The 13,358-nt window shown below is 33.9% G+C and overlaps 1 protein-coding gene and 9 non-coding genes across 10 annotated transcripts; all 10 read right to left on the bottom strand.

The window, feature by feature from the left end:
- Positions 1-2,551: 2,551 nt before the first annotated feature.
- On the bottom strand, positions 2,552-11,281 carry LOC112512386 (eukaryotic translation initiation factor 2 subunit beta-like). The gene is made up of 10 exons (XM_025118325.1): positions 11,184-11,281; positions 10,682-10,769; positions 9,997-10,105; positions 7,517-7,572; positions 7,374-7,428; positions 7,197-7,291; positions 6,918-7,063; positions 6,641-6,783; positions 6,225-6,310; positions 2,552-2,933 (listed from the first exon to the last, which is right to left on the bottom strand). Exons 2-10 carry the CDS (start codon positions 10,730-10,732, stop codon positions 2,856-2,858), a joined length of 819 nt encoding a protein of 272 aa, XP_024974093.1. The 5' UTR covers positions 10,733-10,769; positions 11,184-11,281; the 3' UTR covers positions 2,552-2,855.
- On the bottom strand, positions 3,384-3,461 carry LOC112513867. The gene has a single exon (XR_003069332.1). It is a non-coding gene; the product is annotated as a small nucleolar RNA SNORD34 (small nucleolar RNA).
- Positions 4,746-4,826, bottom strand: LOC112513859. Its single transcript, XR_003069326.1, has one exon. It is a non-coding gene; the product is annotated as a small nucleolar RNA SNORD34 (small nucleolar RNA).
- On the bottom strand, positions 4,962-5,043 carry LOC112513862. Its single transcript, XR_003069327.1, has one exon. It is a non-coding gene; the product is annotated as a small nucleolar RNA SNORD34 (small nucleolar RNA).
- LOC112513864 lies at positions 5,240-5,321 on the bottom strand. Its single transcript, XR_003069329.1, has one exon. It is a non-coding gene; the product is annotated as a small nucleolar RNA SNORD34 (small nucleolar RNA).
- Positions 5,491-5,572, bottom strand: LOC112513863. Its single transcript, XR_003069328.1, has one exon. It is a non-coding gene; the product is annotated as a small nucleolar RNA SNORD34 (small nucleolar RNA).
- LOC112513868 lies at positions 5,741-5,823 on the bottom strand. Its single transcript, XR_003069333.1, has one exon. It is a non-coding gene; the product is annotated as a small nucleolar RNA SNORD34 (small nucleolar RNA).
- LOC112513866 lies at positions 5,950-6,032 on the bottom strand. Its single transcript, XR_003069331.1, has one exon. It is a non-coding gene; the product is annotated as a small nucleolar RNA SNORD34 (small nucleolar RNA).
- LOC112513865 lies at positions 6,076-6,158 on the bottom strand. Its single transcript, XR_003069330.1, has one exon. It is a non-coding gene; the product is annotated as a small nucleolar RNA SNORD34 (small nucleolar RNA).
- LOC112513873 lies at positions 8,400-8,483 on the bottom strand. Its single transcript, XR_003069338.1, has one exon. It is a non-coding gene; the product is annotated as a small nucleolar RNA Z102/R77 (small nucleolar RNA).
- Positions 11,282-13,358: the final 2,077 nt, after the last annotated feature.

Raw genomic sequence — 13,358 nt, 5'->3', positions numbered from 1 at the left:
AGGCACTCAACTTTCTTTTCCATTATAAGGAAAGAAGTCAAGACGGAATACCGAGACAAATAAGGGTTTTGAAAACAGATAAAACTTCAAGCGTTAGCAAGTGATTTCAGTCGATTTCAGATTCTATTTCGCAAATCGATTCAGGTACGATTTCTTTTGATTAGGGAACCACTGAGCGTGTTAACCAAAACCCAAACAACCTTGATTAGTGTAGGCTAATAATATGCAAAGAACAGTAATAAATCACGTTCTAATATTACAATATCTTACGACTTACGTAGATGAACTCATAACAGATTTTGTGGTCTACATACCTATAAAAGTAATCACGAGCTATGGTTTCAATATGCCTTCAGTATTTGATTTTTTTGTTCTGTTATATAGCGTAAAATTTGGGAGTCTGGGTATAATTCAAGGATGGTATAAGAGATCAGTCTATGTGATTGCGATAATTTTCATATGCTAGATTTCTCGTAAAAGACTCGTATTTTCCAAAAAATAAAAACAAATTTTAGCATATTTTAGCCGTTTGTACGTACCCATCAAGTGTGTGCGCGTGTGTGTGTGTAAATGCATAAATATGTATGAACGTGTTTGTGAAAGTATTTAAATTTCCCAATGAGACAACGTGCTAGGAGTTTACTAAAACGGGATTAGCGACTTGTTCGTTTACGTATTCTTATTTGCTTAAAAAGACAATCTACGTATTACAAGGGGCGATAGAATCTGCAACTCTACAAGTCTTTCCATTGCTCCGTCACGATCGACGGCCCAACAAAGTTGGACGACACTAAGAACCAACAACTTAATTTTGTCAACGAACGTTGATTTGTTCCTAACAATCACAAAGCAAACGAATCCGTAATATTTCTTGAATTATATGGATATTTATTGAACACGTGTTTCAATCTCCTACAAATATGTGATCGGGATTCAGGGATAGACCCATCAGATTTGCTACCAAGAGAGAAAGCTACGCCTCGTCAACATAAAATTCACACCAAAAACATGTATCTTGTTTCAAACAAGTTTCCGTTATTTCAAAAATGTCCTCTAGATTACGACGGAATTACAATTCAAACGCTTTGATTTACGATACCAAAAATTTGTAATTTTTGTAAATTACATATAAACATAATTTAATTTTTTTACACATTTTACACTTTCGTTCTTCTAAATAAAATATTTTTACATATATGGTCCTATAATCAAAATTAATTATATCATTTCGTCAGATTTTAATTAAATTTATACTACAAAATAAACAAAACAAGAGTAAAAATAATCTAACAAATTTAACTTAATTTTATGGGTAAATTGCATGAAAAAGTAATGTACTTTAACTTAATTCCTGTTTTGGGTAACGTACCTTCAAAACTTTCAATTTGGTACCTAATATATAAGGTTTTAAACATTTAAGTACCCGGATAACCCGTTGAAGACTAATTTTAGATTAAAAAAAATTCATGTCACTAACCATGTCAACAAATAATATTGAGTTACATACCATATCACTTGTCACATCATTATGGTATCAGTTAATGCTTCAACCGATTACTCGAGTACTTAAATATTTAAAACTTTACATCTTATGTACCAAAATGAAAGTTCTAAAAGTACATAACCCAAAATAAGAATCAAGTTAAAATACGTTATTTTTTCATGCAATTTCTCCTAGTTTTAGTTAACCATATTAATTAGTCATTATACAAATAAAAAAATAAAGAAGGGGTGGCAATTGGTAATGGTATCATGCCTCAGCAGTGTCTACTTGACTTGAAAACAGGTTCTTTTTCAAAAAGCTATTATCTTATGTCTTTATAAATGATTGTGTATTTGTCATTTTGTGGACATTGTTTTCACATTTAAAAATTTTGGTTTTTTTAGTGAATGTTGAAACCAGTTTTATATTCTGGGTCCACCATTGTTTTCTACATAATTCGACTTCAGACTAGTTTCACGAGGCTCTTGAGAAATTAACGTTCTGATAAAGAAAACATAATTGGACTTTTTATGAGCATTTGAACCTTTTAAACCGATGTCTTCAATACAACATCGTTGAACCAATTTTCGATTGAAATGATAAGAAAACAATATCTAAACTTCGGGTTTTTTTTTTTTACTTATAATAGGTTTCTAATCTAAGAAATTCTTCAAGACAAAGAAAATCAAGAATTTCGATAAATTCTAGTTCCAAAAGATTCTCCAAAATAAAGAAAGCATGACTGTGAAATGCTCCAAATTAGAGAATTCCGTAAAAATGATTACCCGTGAAAGGAACAACTTTTTTACCAATAAGAAAACCTTGATGTTAAAGTTTATGAGAAAATAGCATTTTATTACATGTATAAAATATTTAATATAATCAACAGGTAATCTCCGAATAAAGAATCTTAGTTAAATGTAATTTTTTTTGGAAGATTTGAGTTTTTGATAACTTTTCCACCTATATGTCAAGGTATTTTAGGGTCAGTTTGTTAAGAGATTAATGAGACTCACAGCTTATTAATGAAAAACCAACCAAATAAACTCCTACTAAATGCCAATGAAGTAAAAGGAAGCAAAGTCACGACCTGAGCTTTAGTATTTCCCGATAACATGAGACAACTAAATGATCCCAACATTAAAAACATACCTTTTTAGCATTTCGCATATCCTGTGACCATCACCCACTTTGGTAACTATTAACCAAGTTGCCAAAAGGGGTCAAGAGTACACAAATTCAAATACAGAAAGCATGCAAGATTCACACACAAGTAAACAAAACTGCACATAAGAGGCATGGACAGGATATGAACTCGCTTAGCAGCATTTAAGGTTTTCACAGTTTCAGCGTACAGGAGAGAATTATCCAACTACGTCCCAGCTTTTCTACGTCCAACACGAGCCACAAAACCAGCCTTGATTTGAGCAACCGACCTTCCTGAACCACACTACAAAAAAGATAATGGATATAATTAGAGCTTCAAGAGTTGGTTAGGCACCGAAAGCAATGCATAACTTCATTTCAACAGTTGGGATATATTGGGCTCGTTTGATCTGGTTTATATACGATATATATACCCTCCCCTGTGTATGAGATATATTGGGTTCTCATCCTACTTAGACCAACAAGTGCATATTAATATGTGCATAGAGGCATAATCAAATGAGAACCACAAAAATGTTTAAAACCATGAGAACCAATGATCTTGTGTTGTTTCACATCGTGATTTAGACAATACTAACATAAATAATACTAATATCAATCACATTGTGAAACACCACGGTATTTTCACATGCATTGTTTTACAACACATGAAAACTTGGTTCTCAAGCAATTTGTACTTCTCATTCAATTAGTCCCTTATATGCGTAATCAACTTCTAAAATAACCAAGATCGTTTGCCTCACAAATTTTCAATTCACTGCATAGCGAACAATCAGACAATGTAGGCAAAACTTTAATTCATCATAGGCCATTACTAGTAATTATAAGAAATAAGTACATTTATGTAAACATGAAATTAAAAAAGAACTCAAAAATCTCTAATTTTCTCTTAATCAGACAATATAAGCATAATTTCTACTCCTGTCCCAAAATAAACGTCCATAATGAAAAAACTAGAAAATGTAAACCCAATGTTGTTACATATGGGACCATCATTCAAGGTCTCCCCCTCGATGGAAAGCTAGATAGAGCTTTCACAAGCTGCCGAATTATGGTCTTTAACAAAGGCATCCCATTGGATGTCGTGATTTATAGTAACTTGATTCAAAACCTTATGGACTTTATATCGTTAGGATGATGCACGTTTAGTGCTATAACAAATGCATACTCGTAGGATGTATCCCGATAAAAGAAGTATATTAGCTCACGGGTGCTCCAACGAAGACTATAAAAAGCACTAAGGTTGTGATGTGAGCGATGATCAAAATCGATGATCCCACCAACCTATTTATTTACAATTCTCTTTTTTACGCTTATGCCTTGTCACGTAAATCAAAGGAAGTTGATGGCTTGTTTAAGTTGATGACCAATGAAGTCCCAAACTGGATCTCGTTAGGTGATACGCTTTTGTGCAAGAGGGATCCTGCAGCCTGTACAATACCCTAGCAACAAAGTGTTCCATGTAATGAGATCCGGTTTGGGACCTTCATTGGTCATCAACTTAAACAAATTATGAACCATTTGTTTCCTCCAATTCACGTGCCAAAACATAAGCATAAAAAAGGAAATTGTAAATAAATAGGTTGGTGGCATAGCAGATCCTAATCATCGCCCCCGTCACAACCTTAACTCATTCTATAAAGCCTTCGTTGAAGTCCGTTGAACTAATATACAAATGTTTCCTCATCGAGATACATCCTATGAGCATGCATTTGTTGTGGAATCTACCCTTAATAACAGAACAAGAAATGAATTTTTCCATCTCCTTATTTAGGGTTATCATAAAGTAGACACTTCTTTTGGGACAAACTAAAATAAAAATGTGGACAATTATTTTGGGACAAAATAAAATAAAAATGCGGACACTATTTTGGGACAAACTAAAATAAAAANTAAAAATGTGGACAATTATTTTGGGACAAAATAAAATAAAAATGCGGACACTATTTTGGGACAAACTAAAATAAAAATGTGGACAATTATTTTGGAACAAACTAAAACAAAAATGTGGACAATTATTTTGGGACAAAAAGCGTATTTAACCACTCACAGGCCTTTAGTGGTTGAATATATCTAGTATGTCTATATAATTAACAAGGGCCTCAGAAATCTCTAGTTCTCTTCAATGTAAACAATCAGACAATGTAGGCAAAACTTTTGTTCATCACTGGCCTTTGCATATAGCATGTGTATGTATTCAAAAAGGCCTAAAAAGTAAAAACTCTACTGTCCTTCATAGCACACAATCAATAGCACATTTATACATCAAAGCTTCACTGGTAGATTGTACATAGTTTGCTTATACATTCAGAAAGGCCTCAGAAAAATCTAGTTTTATCTGCATAGTAAACAATCAGACAATGTAGGCAAACTTTTATTCATCACAGGCCTTTGCATATATATATATATATATATATATATATAGATAGAGAGAGAGAGAGAGAGAGAGCATGTGTATGTATTCAAACAAGCCTAAAAAGTCTATAGTTTCCTTCATAGCACACGATCAGAATTCAGACAATGTGAATAGAACTTTTATTCATCAAAGACTTCACTAAAATATTGTACATGGTTTGGTTATACATTCAGAAAGGCCTCAGAAAAGTCTAGTTTTCTCTGCATATTAAACAATCAGACAATGTAGGCAAACTTTTATTCATCACAGGCCTTCCCATATATATATATATATATATATATATATATATATCATGCGTATGTATTCAAACAGGCCTAGAAAGTCTCGTAGTGTTCTTCATAGCACAGAATCAGACAATGTAAGTAGAACTCTTATTCATCAAAGACTTTACTATAGACAGTACTTATTTTGCTTATACATTCAGAAAGGCCTCAGAAAAGTCTAGTTTTCTCTGCATAGTAAACAATCAGACAATGTAGGCAAAACTCTATTCATCATAGGCCGTAACTAGTAGATCATAAAGAATGTTGAATGATTGTATATTGAAAAAAAATCTTCAGAACTCTCATTGTTTTCTTCATAGCACACAATCGGACAATGTATGCAAAACTTCTATTAACCAGAGGCAGAGACCTTTGGTGATAAACCATATCTAGTATGCATATATATATTCGGAAGACCTCAGAAATTTCTAGTTTTCTCTTCATTGTAGACAATCAGACAATGTAGGCAAAACTTCAATTTGTCACATGCCTTTACTTACATGGACAGTGCATACATTAAAAAGAGCTCAAGTCTATATCTCTCTTAACAATCACACTATGTGGGCATAACTTTTATTTATCAAAGGCCTTTATTATAAATGGTGCATTTATATATTCAGGAAGGCCTCAGAAGAGTCTAGTTTTCTCTGCATAATAAGCAATCAGACAATGTAGGCAAAACTTTTATTCATCACAGGCCTTTACTAATGGATCATATAGTATGTCAAATGCTTGTATATTGAAAGAAAAGCCTCAGAAATCACTAGTTTTCTCTTCATGGTAAACAATTAGACAATGTAGGCAAAACTTTCATTCATCATAGGCCAACTGTAGTGTGTTTCTATATTCTTCTTTTAGAAAAGAGTAGTGAGAGAGATTAAGCGTTATGACATACCTTCTCACATCTGAGAAAGAAAAGGCGATTCTCCTTTGAAAGAATTGTATCTGGGCTCTTGCAACCATTGCAGATGACATACTCATCTGTAAACAGATATTTATCAGCCAATGACGTATATAATTATATAATTAGTAACAGAACTGATGCAACATATATATATATACACATATACATCAGGTGCACTTAAGTCAAACAAGAAGCAGAACCTTCGACGGATATTGATATAACAACATGAGTAGTTGTGTACACTCTTAATCTAATTTGGAGAAGAGAGAGAGGTCGGATGCATTATGCATATTATGTATGAAAGAAACGGGTTGAAAGTAGTCTCAACCTTAAAACGTGCAAAAAATGAAGTAAAAACCACAAACTTCCACAAGAGACTAAGACCATCAAGAGTTTTGACAACTTACTGACATATCGCCTCAGAATCCCTTCAAAGTTTTTTGGTGCAAATCTTCCCTTGACTACCAATCTCTGTTGGCCATCAAGTGACCCACTTGTACCCAATTCAGCCAGCAAAAAGGTCATAACATGCTCTGGCTGTCTGTGCATGCTGATGGATGCAAACAGTAAACATTCAGTATGTGGAACAGGGTGTAATTATCATGTTCAAATTTTCTTCTTTTTATGTGAAATTGTAAATATTAAACAACGGGAAAAATGTGAAACAATCAGGTGGTGACGTACGATTTGCAAAGGTCCATAAAATTCACAAAAACCGTCTTTTTTGTTCCTTCACGAAGAACTTGTGGTGGTCTCATGACTGTTCTTCGTCTATCTCCAGCAAGCTCAGGATTATTCTCACGAAGAATGTGGAAGACTCGGCCCAGAAGCTGCATAAATGTCGATAAACAAAAAATATCAACAAGTCAACAAATTGAATAAGAAAATTTTACATTAGTCATTTCACCACCATCACCAAGAAAAAGTATCATAAATTTATTTGCACTCCACAAGATTATATACCTCTTCATACTTGTAGTCACGGTCGGTCCCTTCCCATGGAAGTTTTTGTTCTTGTAAGACAATTCCTTCTCCTTCCTCGTCCTCTCCAATAGGATCTAGAAAGCATACAGAGTACATGTTCAAGCATTCAAGATAAACATGATGGAAGACAATAACTTAACTGAAAGAGCTTCTTACAATCTATATCTTCGCCAGCATTTTCTTTCTCTTCATCCAAGGGTTCGGTTTCTACCTAGAACTTATAAAAATCTCAAACCAGCAATATGGAAAAACCATTTATCCAGTATAGTGAGCACACTATGGAGAACGCAGTTACCAACCTGCTTCTTTTTCTTCTTCTTTAAACCAGCAAACGTAGGTTCAAGACCTTCAGAAACTGCATGTCAAGTACATCCTAGATTATAATTCAGGAGAGAGAAAGATGTAATGCATGTCAAGTACATGTCGTCTTATTGTGCGACGGTTATAAGGATTTCCCCGCCTAAACGTGTATGTAGACACAATTTATATTACTGGTTCAAATGAGCCTATTTAATTGACATCTGTCCCTGTAAACATAATTTGATTTCCGTACGAAAAGGGATTTCTTTTCAAAGACTTAAATAAGCAAACGTCTGGGTTTCCATTCCTCAGACTTACAAGTTTGATCTCTACAAACTTTTTCAGACATAGAAGTCTGGGAAATTCAGAGTTGCAAGTCTGAATTTAACTCTGAAGTGTCTTTCAGACTTCTAAGTCTAAATATAGGAATTCAAATGAAGTCTGAATTGTGAAGTCTGAACTACATCAGGTATTGGTTATTTCCCAGACTTGCAACATAACTCTGAATTGGTCTGGTTCAGATAGTTACTTCCCAGGCTTAGAATACAACTATGAAATCGGACCTCATTCTCCGCTTCAATCAATAAACAAATCTTCATATCTCAAAAACTTTAAAATAAAAACTCAATCTCATCACCAGTATGAAATCGAAAAAGATCGGATAAAGCTAATACATTGTGAAAATATTCTATTCCAATTTCTAAATTTTCCTTCAGTTCAGTAGAAATCACATCTGAAGTCAAAAACAACCCATAAAACGGCTTAAAATTAAAGGAACATAAACCCTAACAAAACTGTTGAGCTCAATAAACTTCCATCAAGATGTTCAAAATACTGAAACGATACCAAAAAAAAAAGTAAATAAAATCAGATTTGAAAGAAGAATGATCAGATAGACTAATACGAATTTCGCCATCATTCTGGCCAATCAAACCAATAGGGAATCTATTGATCATCACTTCATTCTCCAGTTCAATCAACAATCAAATTTTCATATCTAAAAAGCTTAAAAAACTCGATTTCATCACGGTATTAAATCTAGAGAGATCAGATAGAGCTAATACATTGCTGCCATCATATCTACGGTCAACCAAAAGTTTGATCGTAATTTCAATCTCAAAAATGATTCAAAAACAAAAAGAAAACAATCATATTGAAAGTGATAGCTATCGTTCCATGATTCGTGGCTATCGATAGCTTCGAATCAATGAACAATGAAGAGAAGAAACAAAAATACGATTAAATTCATCTTCAGTCTCCATTTGCACTAAGAACATGAGGCGATGAATAGAAGAGACATGTTCTTGATGTATAAAACCCTAAAAGACGGGTTGGTTTTATAGACCCGAGATCCATATATAAGTTTCGTATATTGCGCAATTGGTACGCAAGTATACCTTAATTACAAGTTCAGTCCCTTTTGAACAAGTCTGAAGTCATTCTTCAAAGTTAGCTCACCCGAAATCTGAAGTTTGCTTTTTCAGACATAGCTCACCCGAACCCTGGAGTCTGAACTCTGAAGTCTTTTTTTATACTTGGAATAAGAAGTCTAAAGTCTTCTTTTTCAGACTTAGAAGTCTGAAGTCTTCTTTTTCAGACTTAGAAGTCTGAAGTCTTCTTTTTCAGACTTAAGGGACGTTTACCAAACACTTACCCAGTAAGCGCTTACCATAAAATTTAACACTATCAATTACCTACCAGGTAAGATTTTAGTCCACCAAAACGATATTGTATGCAACAATTTACCCGATAAGTGTTTACCGTGGTAAGAGTCGTCGCCATCACTTACCGGGTAAGACTCTTGGACCTTGTCTCGCTTTTACCGGTGTAAGATTCTTGGTCCTTATTATATTAATTCGATAAGGTAATGTGACTTGATAAGCGCTTACTCGGGTAAGCGTTTGATAAACGGGCCCTTAGAAGTCTGAACTCTAAAGTCTTCTACAATTCTGAAGAGTATAAGTCTGAAGTCATTCTTCAGAGTTAGCTCACCCGAATTCTGAAGTCTTCTTTTCAGACTTAGCTCACCCGAACTCTGACGTCTAGACTCTAATTTAATGGGATTGATTTTATACTTCAGAGTTATTTCCAGAATACAAGTCTGAAGATTCATTTTTCAGAGTACAAGTCTAAAGTAGTATCGCACTTTCAATGATCATTCATATCTATAAGATAAGTTCCTGACATGATTTAATTTTTTCAAATTACCCCGTGTAATACACGGAATCGAACCTAGTAAATAAATATATATACACATGCCGGTGCATATATAGAGGAATAATCAACTGAGAACCCGAACCTTGAGAACTTTTACATTAAGGTATTGTTTCCCATGATCTTTTTTTCATCTGGGTATAATTTTAAGGTGTTGATTAATATATATTTGTATCACAATGTGAAACTTTTTTTCCGTGTATTTTTATATGCACACATACATATAGGGTGTCGGTATGTGCAAGTTGGTTGTCAAAATTATCACCTGATAGGCTTTCAGTTCTCTCAGCCAACTGTTCCACAGAATCGTCAGCAGCATCATGGATAACAACCTTCTTTTTCTTCTTCTTCTTCGAAGGATCAAAGGGTGCAAGCTGCATCATGTTAACATACCAATGAATAGATCTTTCAAGGACCAAAAATAATGTATGTGTACTGTAAACAAGTAGAAGAGTAAACATCTCTAACAAATCAACATGAAATGTGATATAATTTTATCATGGGTAAAAATGGGCGTTCTCCATCATCTCGTCCATAAGAACCATTGTTCTCATATCAGATACTACAATGATAGCACTAACATTGCTTTCAAAACTAACCTTAAACCATTTAAAGATAACAAGGTAAGGGTCGGTATGGCATCAGATACATTGCTGAGGGTGGGTATGGCATCAGATACATTGCTTTCAAAACTAACCATGAACGCATAGTTATTAGAAAATACCATCAAATGCCCCTTCGGGGCAGTTTGGTACAGGATGGGGGTATGAAAATGATGGGAATGAATTTTCATTCGCCAAACTGGAATGAAAATTTATGAACCCATTATATTATATAAAAACCAAACAGTTTCTTTTGTTATCATGCCCATTGATTACTGCTTGATACAATAATACCTCTAAACAAACACAAAAAACATCTATCAGATAAAAAGAATATGTTAGAATTACATCAGCTGCTGCTTCATCCTTCAACTCGATTCGATTTTCTTCCTCCGCCATCTTATCAAATCTGAAATATCCCCAGTTCTAAGCTTTTCTGCTCAACGAAAAACAAAGAAATGTAAACATAATAATATAACATCAAAAAATCCATTACTTAAAACAAGAACATAACCATCATTATGATGCACATGAGAGTAAATCAACTACAAATTTCTAACATCAAGTAAATGAATAACGATAATGTTAATAACACAGTTTACTAACTGGAAATTTTGAAATAAATCGAACCATGATAACAAAACTCAAACAAACAGTTAATAGTTTTTAACAAAATAAAAACAATCCTCTAACTCATTTTCAGACGATAAACCCTAGTTTCTACTTTCAACAGAGACCGTAAGTCACATAAAATTCACTGAATCGATTGAGAATCAACAATCAGAAGAGATGATCAACCGCAAACATTACTGCAGACGATAATTTAAGAAGGTGAAATGATCGAAATTACCGTCAAGATCGAAATCTTCTTTATTTTGGCCGACTCTGATGCTGAAATTTATCGATGAAGTCGATTGCTCTTAGCTGTGCGTTCAGCTGCGCTGCGTTGCTGTAATGCGGCTCGGTATAGGTGACTTTATAGTCAAAATTATTTAGGGCACCGTTTCTGAACTCGATTAATATTTTTCCTTTTCTGTTATTTTTTATTTACTATTAATAAAAATTGAATTTTAGCTTCGAGTTTGAATAACTTTTTTATAGCGGGGTTCGATTTCAATGTTCGAGTTCGAGCACGATATTCGTTTATGGGCTCTAACTCGAGATTGATTAATCTCGTTTATTGGTTCAAATTCATTCATTTTTATACTTTGTTTATATGATTTATGATAAGTGTTATGGTCTGTTTGGCAGTTGCTGAATGGTTTGGTGCATAATGATTAAGTGTTCAGAATGATTAAGAGGCTCTCATAATATAGTAAAACATGAAATATAATTGTTTGGTAATTGTTTACATTGAATTTACGGCGCTGAATGGTTAAGGGAAGCTCATGATACAAAATTATTCAAATGGTTTTAGAACCATTAAGAGACAAACTTTTTTTTTTGCCAAACAAGATTTATCTCTTAATGATTCAGATGTTGTCTCTTAATATAACTATTAAGAGATAAACAAACAACTCCTTACTTGATTTTTTTTTTTGAAGTATATAATATTTATATACGGCAAATGCAACAAATAAACTCACACACCCTCCTCACCTATGGTGAGGTTTGAACCCCTGACCTTCTAAAAGGCCAAGGGCTACGATACCGCTAAACCAAAGACCCTTTGGTAACAACCCCTTACTTGATAAGTGTTACATAAACGACATCTAAGATAAAAGCATATTGTATTAGAATAAAGTGTATTTTATTTTTATCCATGCTTTAAAAGACTTACTTTCGAACGTACTGTGTACTGTGAGGAGGATGTTGGTTATTAAGAAACTCTATTTTGCGTCTTGAATCTGATTTGCTTGAACCGGCTATGATTCTTAATTAACTAGGTCGACTGAAGGTGTCGGCTTTATTGTTTTTGCTCTTGCAACTGAATGCCTTGCCTTGTTTACCTACGGGAAGAAGCCCGATCTCAATCAACATGTGCTGCTTCAAGGGGGACAATTATGGCCCTGGTGACGAAGAAACTAATAACTCAGACGCTGATGACGGAAATGTTTTTGTTTCATACTTCGTTGTCGATTGAATCGGTAAAATGCTACCCCGAAAGCCTTTGGGCAAACTCTCCATCAAAGATCTCTATCAATGCTATGGTGAATAAAGACCTCGCGATTTCAACCGCTGGTGAAATACCCCCAGAGTGCATATCATCACTACGGTTTCCACCAATGAAACATGTTATACTTAGGGGTCGTTTACTAAACGTTTACCCAGGTAAGTGCTTACCAAGTTACATTACCTTGCCGAATGAATATGGTAAGAACCAAGAATCTTACCTAGTAAGAGCGAGACAAGGACCTTGATCTTACCCGGTAAGTGAAGGCGACGACTCTTACCACTGTAAGTGCTTACTGGGTAAATTGTTGCATACAATGTCGTTTTGGTGAACTAAAATCTTATCCGGTAAGTAAATGATAGTGTTAAATTTTATTAGTAAACGCTTACCAGGTAAGTGTTTAGTAAATGGTTCCTTCACTGAATAAGCTATGAGTTGTATTAAATAAAAGAGATGAAAAAAGAACAACTTTACCTTTGAAACAATGCCCATTGGGCCAAAAAGGACCACTCTTTAATTTTGCTTTTAGGGCCACGGTTCGCAAGTCTACGACCCAACCCAACTTTTTGTTAATTTGAGAATGCTACATGAACAAACCCAATCAGTTTTATTTATTTTAGAATAACTAATTATATATATATATATATATATATATATATAGGTGGAGGTTCAAACGAGAATCCCTGTGATTTACGAAAACGCGAGAACAACTTAATAACCACAAACTTTTTTAATTAATAAATTAACTTTTATTATATATAAATAATTTAATAAGGGCAGTAATGTAATTAAGTAATTTTTATAATTTTTATTTTATTTTAATTAACCATGTTTATCTTCACGTTTTCACGTCTTCTTCTCCTTCATTGATCACGTATTCTTCTCCTTCATTCATGCGTCTCCAAATCACAC

This window comes from Cynara cardunculus (genome assembly GCF_001531365.2).
Source record: "Cynara cardunculus var. scolymus isolate 2C chromosome LG 5, CcrdV1, whole genome shotgun sequence".
Classification (NCBI taxonomy): domain Eukaryota; kingdom Viridiplantae; phylum Streptophyta; class Magnoliopsida; order Asterales; family Asteraceae; genus Cynara; species Cynara cardunculus.
This window is presented reverse-complemented; position numbering and strand designations above follow the sequence as displayed.